Source organism: Peromyscus eremicus, chromosome 6 (assembly GCF_949786415.1).
Source record: "Peromyscus eremicus chromosome 6, PerEre_H2_v1, whole genome shotgun sequence".
Taxonomy (NCBI): Eukaryota; Metazoa; Chordata; class Mammalia; order Rodentia; family Cricetidae; genus Peromyscus; species Peromyscus eremicus.
The window spans coordinates 80,652,842-80,663,867 of NC_081421.1; the positions used below are offsets into that span (position 1 = coordinate 80,652,842).

Here is an 11,026-nt window from a genome sequence, read left to right on the forward strand (position 1 = left end):
GCTTAATGACTCCTTGTGAGACGCAAGGCTTCTGGTTCCTGTTTGGCCTTGATTTACAGCCCAACTCTGGCTGAGGACAGCCAAGAAACCCCCTCTAAGCCTCCAACGGAAGAGGGAGGTGTTCACACCAGGCCTCTTGGATTCCTTTAAAAATTGAGAATTCAAATGAAATACAAATGACGTTTGACTCCCTACCCCTCTCGCTAATCTCCAGGGGCACTAAAAATATAAATGGTTTAACCCAGACCTAAGGAATCTTTAAACTAGGATCCAAAGGACCTCTGGCATTTCTTCCCAAATCTTAGGTACAGCAAGGGCTGTTCTATTTCAGAAAAGCTAAAACTATACCCTAATCCCAGGTTTCCTTTGGGCTGGGGAGACTCACTTCACCTCGCATCCTACCCTCACTATGTCCAAAATAGCAGGTCTGAAATAGTCCCTTTGCAGTGGGTCCTTGGACACTCTGAAAGGCATTTCATGCTGCTCAGAAGGACAATGACCCTTCTACTTCTTCCATACCTGACTCAACAGCTACCTGGGCAGACCACCGTGAAGTCCTGGGAACCTGTCGGCTCTGGCCTGCCTGGCTTTGGAACTCACCACTAATATATAGAAGGACCTCCACAGTCAGATGAAAACACTAAGTGATGGGATCAAGGCACCACAGCAAATTAATAATAGTATCCAGGCCCAAGCTTCCCAGGCCCCCACTTAGTGTCCGATCACTGATATGCCTGTGATATGCAAAACAAGTGTCTAAGAGAGGTGTGCTTGCTTTTTTCCTCCTGCTACCAGGAAAAAGAGCCAGGAGACCTGTAGTTCAGCCACTGTAGGGGCTCTCCTCTCAGGCGGACGAGGTCAGATCAGGCCTCAGAGAGTATGTTGGAGGAGGGCGTCTACCCACACTGCCTCACCTCTCCAGGGACAAGAGCCACTAAGATGGATTATCAGGACTCAGGGTGCAGCTCAGAGCCAAGGACTCACCCGAACTGGTAGACAAAGGGGATCCTGCCCTCGAAAGGAAGCAGCCTTCCTCTTCCTCTCTTCCAACTGCTTGTGATATCGGCTCGGGGTGCATCAGGGGGTTCCTGGGCTCCGAGGGGTTAACCCGCGCGGGGCCGCACGTGACGTGGATAGTTCCAGCATTAAGTCAGAGGCGCGGCCCCCTCTCCTGCCCCCCCACCCCCCGCGGCGCACGCCGCTCCCGGGGGCTCCGCGCCCCCGAGCCCAGGTCCCTCCCCCTTGGCAGGCGCTCACAGGCCGCGCGGGTAGCGGGAGCCCCGGAGCCCCGGCGGCCTGTGCGCCCGGAGCCGGCATGGACCCTGAGCGCTGCGCGCCTTTCGCGGTGGGGCCGGCAGCGGGTCCCTACGCGGCCGCGGGGGACGAGCCTCCAGGCGCCCAGGGGACTCCCGACGCCGCGCCTCACCTGCACCCCGCGCCACCCCGCGGCCCGCGGCTAAGCCGCTTCCCGGCCTGCGGGCCCCTGGAACCGTACCTCCCAGAGCCCGCCAAGCCGCCCGCCAAGTACCTGCAGGACCTCGGGCCGGGCCCGGTGCTCAACGGCGGCCACTTCTACGAGGGCCCCGCGGAAGGTAACGCGCAGCCCGACCCCGTGTCGTTCCCTTCCCCCCGGTCCCTCCTCGTCTCCCCGACCCCCTCTCCCGCTTTCCTGCTTCCCAACCTTGGGCCCGTCTCTCATTTCCCACGGTTCCCTCGCTTGATCGCTACCGGCCTGGGCAGGCAAGGCCAGTGCGGTGGGGACCGCACAGTCGTGTCCCGGGCGCGGCGGCAACGGGAGGCGGGAGGTCAAAGGAGGGTTGAGTGGTCACGATCCTGGGCCCATTCCGGCCCCGAAGACGACAGAACCTGAAAGGAGAAATCATGCTCATCTGGAGCCGGGCCTCTGCTGCCACCGACCCAGAAGCGGGGACTGGATCGAGGGCCCGGGAGCCTAACTGGGCCTCGACGCTGGGAGAGAAGAGCTCGGCTTTTGTGTCTGGCGTCCGTTGAGGGCGCAGAGGCTGTGTCTCGACTTAGTGGCCAAGCTGGACTCAGCGAAGGGCTGCGGCCTGGACTTACCCAGCTCTCCAAGTCGGGCCCAGCCTCTTCAGGAAAGGGTGCCGCCGCCGTGGCCGTTAGACGCTCCGCGGAGCAGCGGTGGCTGATGCACTTCGGTGCCTGGGACCGTTGTCAAGATCGAATAATTATGCTCTTGTTCCTCAGACTAACCTGGCCTCCCCGCACGGGGATGGCCGCCCTCCTTGTAGTTGGCATGCCGGCACCGAATCGCCACCTCTGAGCCGTCGGAAGCGGCCTTGGACAGTCCTAAACCCCAAGGCGCCTCCCGCTCCGGGGACAGTGCCCTGTGTGCTAAAGCGGGTAGCCCGTGCCATTATCTGAGAACGTGCCTGAATGGCTGGGCCTGGCAAGACTAGTTTGCCGCTCACTATACCCGCTGACCCACGAGAGCCTCGGCGCCCACGCCCACCCCTTGTATGCTGCCACATTTCACGGCCCAGACTCAGAGCTGGATCTCTGGAGATCCGCCCATGCGGCAATCGCCTGCGCCTCACCGGCCTCCTCCGAGTGGCTGAGCAGCTAGCAGCTCCGGCCTTCGTCCGGTCAGGGTGGTGGGAGTGTGCAGGGGAGGCCTGGGAGGTGTGTTGGGGTCATCGGAGGAAATGAGCAAGTCCGCGGAGCTTCGCGTCTAATGCCCTTTGAAAGAGGCTCTCCTGATAAAAACCACAGTTGGGACTTAATGAGAAGCAGTTGGCCTGGCTCCTCTGATCCCTGCCAGACGGCGGCATCCGCGCAGCGGCCAGAGCACCGCCAGGGACAGGTACCCGCTTGGGTCGGTGTCGCACCCGGCAGCACCCACCCCATAGTCCAGTATCCCGGCCGCTGCACAGCATCCTGCACCTACAGTTCGGGTTCCTGGATAGCCAAGGGGTTGGGCGCCTGTCGAAAAGCTGCGGGCAGCGAGTCTGTTCTCTCAACGAAAAGTGGCGAAAGAAAGAAAGAAAGAAAAAGTAAAAGAAAGTTAAAAAAAAAAGAAAAGAAAAAAAGCAACAACCCAAAGGGAGATGAGGACGTTGAACAAAACAACGGATTAGAGGTTGAAGAACAAAGGTAACAGGGGAAGTCAATCGGTGGGGCGGACAGAAGAACGAAAGGGAGTGAATGGACTAACGAAAAGAGCAAACAGCAGATCGAACGAAGCGGGTAAACGAGGAAGAAAAAGAGAGAGAGAGAACAGAACAAACGAAAGAAGAGGGTACTCCCTAAAGGGATAGCGCACACCAAATAGGAACAAATGAGATAGGAAAATTAATGATTTGGGTTGTGCCGGGGACAGGCCAAACGCAAAGGAGGCGCAGCCCAGCGAGCTCGAGCCTGGGCTGGGATCCTGGCCACTGCTCCCTCTCGACGCCCTGACTGAAACTCCTCAGTTCTGGTCTTGGTTGTACGTGGATCCTTAGTAAATAAAGGTGACCCCAACCCCCCCCCCCACACACACACACACACATCTTTAAACTATCGGTCTCGGAGGAGCATTTGGCTAGTCTTTGCTGAGACCCAGTTGTTGCGCTCCGAGCCTGGCTCACATCTCTTCTCCTCAACCTGGCGGCGTCTGCATCCCGGCTGCCTCTGGCCGCACTTTGCAGAAAGTGCCCTGCCCTTCTCCCGACACGGGCCTCGTTTCATCCTTTCCAGCCACCCATGCACCCTCCTCGGGTAATACCTGTGTGTGCAGGGATGGTTCCTTCCGGTTCCTCCAGGGCTGCCAGTTTGTCCCTAAGCATGGCTCTCTGACCTGGGAACGAATCCTCTGGAAACGATTCCTGTTGGAGTTCTACCCACCTGCTTCAGTTGAAATCCACAGCCCTAAGACCCGTCCTGGAGCTTGGCGCTTATTACGGTCAGAGCTGAGGAAGCCCAGGCTTCATTTAGAGACCCCAGCATGACGATAGAAAACGAGCTCACCTTAGAGCAAGGCGGCCTTAAACGCTGAAAGCCAGGTGGCTGATTCTGTGACAATAGTGGATGCCACAATCTGGACTTAGGAGCAGCCAGGATTGGTGCTGCTCACCAACCAAGCTTGAGGTGGCTTGGGACAGCATGTGGTAGGGCTGTGGTGCGCTTCTCCCTGGTCAGGGATGCACAGGTTTGAAGGTCAGGTCAGAGATAAAGAATCCTGACCCCTGTTGGTTCGGTAAAGGTCCCGGTTCTTGCACCTGGCTTTCACTCAGAGTGCTGTTGCATTCCTGCAGGTGTACAGGCTCAGGACTCTCCTTACACTTTGCTTCAGGCTCCCAGTGACCAACAACCAACTTGAGTACTCTCTCTGGACCACCCCCAGTGTGCTGTAGTAACTGATAACAGTTCAAACCTCAAATGGGCCCTCCTTAACGGAACGACCTTCCCCTAGAGAGTTTAAACTGATAGTGTCTACTCCTGGACACCCTTCCTGGTGGCTACTCTCCATTTCTCCCATTTCTGTCTCTGCTCTCCTTAGGCTTGACTCCTCGGGAAGCTGCTTGGGAATCTCTGAAAAGTGGCCCTGGCCCTGGAGTCCTCCCACTAGATCAGGAAGGTTTTAGGGAAACAGTTATGAAGAGGGGAAGCAGTTGTCTGTCACTCGAGAAGACTGTAGAGAGGGCAGGCATGAGAGAGGAACAGAGGTCAGCAGGCTTAGCCTCTGTTGGAGGGGATAGCTGCTCTGCTGTGTTTTGATCTCTTGACTTTATAAGCTTATGGGCTCAAGATCAGGAAAGCAAGTGACTGGGCCCTAGACCAGAGTATTTCCTGTGAGCTGGCTCTTATGGGAACAGACACTGGGAGTAAGGAAGCAGAAGACCTCGGGGAGCTCTGTGTAGTGAGGTCAGTACTTCTGAGCTCCTGCCCTGAGCTCCTCTCCACCCATTTTCTGCCTGAAGTCCACCCTTACCTCCCTGAGAACCCAAGACCCCAAGGCTCTTCCCTGCCAGGCCATTTTGAGGGCCTGCTATCTCCAGGTGACCCATTCCAAGCTCCCGACGCCCTCTGACAATTTCTTATGATTTAGGTTGACTTCTTTGATCCCTCCTTCCTAGCCAAACGTGATGATGGGGAGCAGAATGTAAGGACTGCAGTAGGATTCCTCCCTATGCTGCCTGTGGGTCATGGAGGAGACGGTTGCTACACGCTGGTGCTGCCAGAGGCCAGGCCTTGTGTGACTGTCCTAGGTCTTCAGGACACACACGGGAAGCTTATTTCACAGCCTAGGTGGTCCTGAGGGGGTCATCGACCGCTCTCCAGCTGGAAAGGGTTCAGCCCAAGTTGCCCTCCAGATAGGGGCTCGTCTGACTCAGTGTACCCCTCTTCACACACATCCACAGCTATGATCTTGACATTAAGTCTCCAGGAAGAAACTGCTTCTTGGTGCCAGCTAGCTGGGCCTCCTGAGGGCCAGGCCCCCATTGGAGATGGGCCTGGGGCCAAAGAAGGGGCCCTCTGAGTCAGCAGGGCGTCTTTGTGGCGTCCTCTTTGTCGTGGCTTCCATCCCAGCAGACTGTTGAGGGGGATCTTTATGGGGACACTGCTGGGGGTCTTTTCCAGAGGGAGAGGGTGGGGGATGATTGTGGTGACCTATTTTTCACCATGCCAGGTCAGTCATATGGGGTTCCTGAGCGAGAGCATGTCAGAGTGAGGCTGCTGGGAACTGTTCCCAGTCTGCAATGGCGCCCTCCCTCGCTGCCTGTTAATGGAGGTGATGAGGAAACGCTCAGAAACTCCTGAGGTGGGAGGGGAAGAAATTGTTGAGGGTGATGGGGGAAAGGGAGTTGTGGTACTGGCCTCTCAGAACTCCTCCAAAGCACAGCCTATCTGGCCTCCACCTTTCTTAAGCTGGAGCTTAAGTTCTTGCCCTGACATCACAACTTAGGGATGAAGGAAGGCAGGTAATTCCTATGGAATCAGCATTGTCCCAGCTTGCTCTTCATACCTCAGAGTTGGGAAAATTAATATTAATGTGAGACTTGGACTTCAAAGAGTGAGGCGCAGGGAAACCAGCCAGAGGTGGTCTATGCATCTCTGTCCATGCCTGCCTGGCTCTGGTAGCAGAGGCATGAGCCCGAGGGCCTGGGAACCAAGGCTGGCACAGCCAGAACAAGGGAGCACTCTAGAAGGGGTGGGAGATGTCAACCACCCCATCCTTAACCCCTGCCCCCACTCTTGGCCCTGCTGGGGTGGCAGTCCCTGCTGTGGCGCCAATCCTGGCACCTCCACACCCTGTGGGAGACACCACCACAGAGCACTTCCCCGAAATGAACCCCCCTCTGGCCCCAGAAGATCTGCCCAGACCACAGAGCACATGGTTCCCTAGGGCCCCCTCCCCAGCTGGAGGCTCAGCAGCCAGGCCTCTGAATGCCAGGCTCCCAGGGAGGGTGGCTGCCAGGAGGAAGACAAGGGGAGGAGGAGGAGGAGGGGGAGGGGAGGAGGGGGAGGGGGAGGAGACTAAAGCTTCGGTGCTCTTCCCCTCCCTCTATTCCACCCACAAAACCCCCTGTTAGGGTTCCATTCTCCTTTTTGTGTTTTCCATTGCAGCTGAGGAGAAGGCCTCCAAAGCCGCCAGCTTCCCCCAGCTGCCGGTGGATTGCCCAGGGGGTCCCAGAGACGGGCCCTCTAATGTACAAGGTTCCCCAGGTCCCTGCCTGGCCAGCCTGCGTGTCATCCCTCTTTCCCCGGGACTTCCTGACTCCATGGAGTTGGCCAAGAGCAAGAGCAAGAAGCGCCGAAACCGCACGACCTTCAGCACGTTCCAGCTGGAAGAACTGGAGAAAGTCTTCCAGAAAACCCACTACCCTGACGTGTATGCCCGGGAGCAGCTGGCTTTACGCACGGACCTGACTGAGGCCCGGGTACAGGTGAGGCCATAGTGGGCACCAGACTCTCTGGCTACCACAGCCACTCAGGCCATGGACCAGACCAAGGAAGAGCTAGGAGAGGTGGGCACTAGTGTCTCAGAGAGCCAGCCTGGCCAGGTCCTCCTGGAGGCCGGCCTTTGGAGCTCACCCTTCACGCTCAGCTCTACTGTGACTACAGACTCTTCTCTATTTCTGATGAAATACATCATTGGGTCAAGGCTTGGGCATAGATTTGCAGATGGTCTCTTGGAGTCCAAATATCTGTATGGGAGTCCTCTATTATTTACTAGCTAGCCAGATGATTTGGTGTTTCTGTTGCCCACTTTTAGAAAAGGAGTTACCAGTAGCAAGCCAGAGAATCTTTGAGGGTCGTCAGTCGGGCAGCATTTTAGAAGAAGTGAGTGCTGAGCATACATCAGTGCTACTTCTGAGGTGGCTGGCAAGAGCGGGAAGGTCACCAAAGGATGTGTCAGACTCATCATGAGCCAACAACCAGCTTCTAGTTAGGAGGACTTGACCAGGAACCCTTCCCTACTCCAACGGGCTCTTCTGTACAGAAACCAACCTTCAGGGCCTTTGGCTGTGACCACCATTTCCCATAGTGGGGAGCTCAGCCAATGGGGAAGCGGGAGAGAGGGTGGGTGGGTGCTGGAAGTGATGGAGAACATGGAGGTGACTAACTAGCAGGACTGGGATGGAAAGGGCCTTCATTAAGAGTCTGGCTTAAGAGGAAGACTGGTCACTTGTGGCCTTGCTTTGATCCATGGTTTAGTTAGAACAGGTTTCCCAGTGCCAGAGAAGGAGCCCCTGGAAGGTGTGTTTGGGGTTCTAGAGAAAGGTGAGGTCACCGCCTGGGCAGAGGCATCTGCCTCTCCTACAGTGAGGGAAGAGAAGTGAAACTTGGTCTATCACTCCCAGGACAGTGCCCTTCCAGAGACTTGAGAAGATGCTAAGGTGGGGGGCAGCCCTAACGGACTGTGGGGCCCCACAGGCCGCTCTACCGAAGCCAGCACCATCGATCCTCCAAAACCAGAGAGGGGCTAAAGCTGTCTCCTCTCCTCTGCTGTGTCCCCACGCTTTCCTGTCCCATCTCGGTGGCAGCTAAAACTGTCTTCTATGACTGTCCGCCAAGGTCCCCAAGCTATGGGAACAACCCCAGATTTTATAAGCTAAGGAAGTCCAGAACAGGGAGGCTCTGGAATGTTGTGTTGGGGTGGTGTCTGAGTTGCTTTTCCCTGTGGAAATGCATAGTGTGTGTGGGGGGGGGAACCTCCCTCATTCCTCTCCTAGGCCCTCTCCCTCTTCTTCCTCCTTCTTTTCTTTTTCTTTTAAGATTTTTGGAGGGTGTTTTTGAAACAGGGTCTCATTCTCTCTAGAATCTAGGCTGTCCCCGGTGTCATTTAACAGCCCAGGCTGGCCTCAAACTAAAGATCCTCCTGAGTGCTGGCAATAACACACGCTATAGGCATGCGCCACCAGACCTAGCTCCTCGTCCTTTAGGACCCTGGAAGAATACAAGAGTAGTCATGGGACTCCCAAAACCAGTCCAAAGGGCCTGGAGAATAGGGAGGTTCTTCTCTGACAGGACCATGATGCTCACCATAAACCCCACCCCATGAAGAGGACTAATTAAGAACACACATGTGACAATGGAGAGGCAAGTCCCAAGTCCAGGCAGAGGTCCACAGTGGAGAGGTTCCAGGGGGAAGTGGGTGGTGACAAGAAAGTAATTCCCAATAAAGAGGAGGGCGAGGAGAGAGAAGGGCATTCACGGTGGACACTCCTAACCTTGGCCAGGCCTACCCTGGCATCCCAACAACCTGGAAGCTAGGAGAATAGGGGAGCACAGCCTCTTAGTTATCAAGGTGCTGGCCTATGTGAGTAGAGGTGACCAAGGAGAAAGGTATATATGAGGGCTAGGGATGTCCTCATCCCAAACAGGGTAGTGGGGTTTTACACACATGTACACACATACACAGCTTTTTCTATTTTTATTCCTAGATGGATCCCTAGAAAACAGTGATGGTTTGTGTGTGGTTCGTTTTGGCTTTGGTTTTGGGTTCAGATTTTGGCAGGGGTACGCGTGTGTTATACTGGCTTCAAACTCAGTATGTGACTGAAGCTGGACTTGAACAACTAATCCTCTAGCCTCCACTTCCAAGTTCTGGAATTCCAGGCGTGTGTCCTTACACCCACCTTGGTTTGGTTTCAATATTACCAACATCTATTCCATAGCGGACACGACATTAAATGAAAGAAGTCAAACTATACCACCCATTCAAATAAATGAAATAGGATAGGGTACATGCCATATTCATCACATGGGTGCTCAGATATGTGTAAGACACAGGACCCCTCACCTGCCAGGAACTCATAAATAATCAAGAAGTAGACTCCCGAAGAGAGCATGGGCACAAAATGTGATGAGTGCACTGAGAAAGGTCAGAACATTCTAGAAGAACCCAGCCTGGAGGATATGTCAAAGAGACGGATAGTCCAGGAAGGGGAAACTTACTTACTGGTGGGAAGGAACCACAGCAGGTATCTTAAAAAGAGAGGTGGGTGGGAGCTTGGGAAGCATCTAGGATGAGCAAAGTGCTGTTGCCTGCCAGGACCTAAGACTCTGGAGAGGGTAGAGACCTAAGGAGCCTTGCTAGGAAATGGACTCTAGGTCAGGGTTTCCAAGGAGCCACTGAGGGATTAAACAGGACCATGACCTGAGCAGGAGTGCCTTAACTGAACAGGAATGCCTTGATTCATTGGATGCTACAAGGTGGATCAACCAGACTAATGCCCACACACTGGCACACCTAGGAGGTATCCTGAGCCCACAAGCCCCCTTCCCCTAAACACTGTGACAAGACCTAGCCAGGCTGGAGATGAAGAGAGTGTCTCAGTCTGGGGAATGCTAGGGGCCCTGGGGGCCAGTAGTACTGTTCTGGAATGGGGCCTCTCCCAGGCTCCACTGGCCCTGGGAACAGTGAGGATTTCTAAGCTCCTACCACTCGGGATTTTCTGGCTTGGCTCTAGATCCCAGGAGAGGACTCAGTGATTACCCTCACCCATTAGGCTCCAGTCCTCAGGGCTGCTCTGGCATCCCTTAACCCTCCCCAATGGTCCCCAGGTCTGGTTCCAGAACCGCAGAGCCAAGTGGCGGAAGCGTGAGCGTTATGGGAAGATGCAGGAGGGGCGGAACCCTTTCACCACTGCCTATGATATCTCTGTGCTGCCCCGAACTGACAGCCATCCTCAGGTGAGACCTTTAGTCCCTCCCTTCCACGAGGCCTGTCCTGGACCTGTGGGGTTGCCAGTGAGAACATGTGCTCTGGGGGAGGGGGAGCTGCAGCATCTGGGTGCTGTGTAATGTGGGCAAATCACTTCTTCCTCTTGAGAGCAGGGCTATTGCCTACTCTGATACATACAGAACATGGAAGAATTAAAGAAGAAAGTATAGTTCTGAGAAGCCATGGTGGGGACATCCTGGATGCCAGTATAAGTAGTAGGAGGGATGACCCTGGGCCTAGTGGAGACTTCTAGAAAGCTTCTGAGGTTTCAAGGACAAGGAGAGAGCCACCAGGGTAAGGCACGCAGCTTCTGGGGCAAGCAGCTCATGGCCCTCCTTTTTCCTTCTCTTTTCAGCTGCAGAACTCCCTGTGGCCCAGTCCAGGGTCTGGGAGCCCAGGGGGGCCCTGCCTCATGTCTCCAGAGGGCATCCCCTCTCCGTGCATGTCTCCATACTCCCATTCCCATGGAAATGTGGCTGGCTTCATGGGAGTGCCAGCCTCCCCAGCAGCCCACCCTGGCATCTATTCCATCCATGGCTTTCCTCCTGCCCTGGGAGGGCACAGCTTTGAGCCTTCTCCGGATGGTGACTACAAGTCTCCAAGCCTCGTCTCGCTCAGGGTGAAGCCCAAAGAGCCCCCCAGCCTGCTGAACTGGACCACGTGATGGGTTACCTGGACACAGACTGAGCTGCCCGCTCCTCTTCCTGCTCTCGCCTGCTCCTCACCCATCTCTACCTGGACACCAGACAGCAAAACCTTTTGCCTCCGTATCCCGGGTGGTTCCAGAAGCTTGGGAGAGGAGCTGGGACCCTCAGCCTCCTTCAGGGAACAGGCTAC

The 11,026-nt window shown here is 55.6% G+C and overlaps 1 protein-coding gene across 1 annotated transcript; it reads left to right on the forward strand.

Moving 5' to 3' along the window:
* The first annotated feature begins 1,304 nt into the window (after positions 1-1,304).
* Alx3 (ALX homeobox 3) lies at positions 1,305-11,026 on the forward strand. Its single transcript, XM_059264956.1, has 4 exons — positions 1,305-1,592; positions 6,586-6,905; positions 10,030-10,158; positions 10,545-11,026. Exons 1-4 carry the CDS (start codon positions 1,316-1,318, stop codon positions 10,851-10,853), a joined length of 1,035 nt encoding a protein of 344 aa, XP_059120939.1. The 5' UTR covers positions 1,305-1,315; the 3' UTR covers positions 10,854-11,026.

Coding starts and splice junctions, on each gene's coding strand:
- Alx3 (XM_059264956.1), top strand. CDS start 1,316: ATGGACCCTGAGCGCTGCGCGCCTTTCGCGGTGGGGCCGGCAGCGGGT. Junction 6,906..10,029: donor TGACTGAGGCCCGGGTACAG/GTGAGGCCATAG, acceptor AATGGTCCCCAG/GTCTGGTTCCAGAACCGCAG. Junction 10,159..10,544: donor GAACTGACAGCCATCCTCAG/GTGAGACCTTTA, acceptor TTCTCTTTTCAG/CTGCAGAACTCCCTGTGGCC.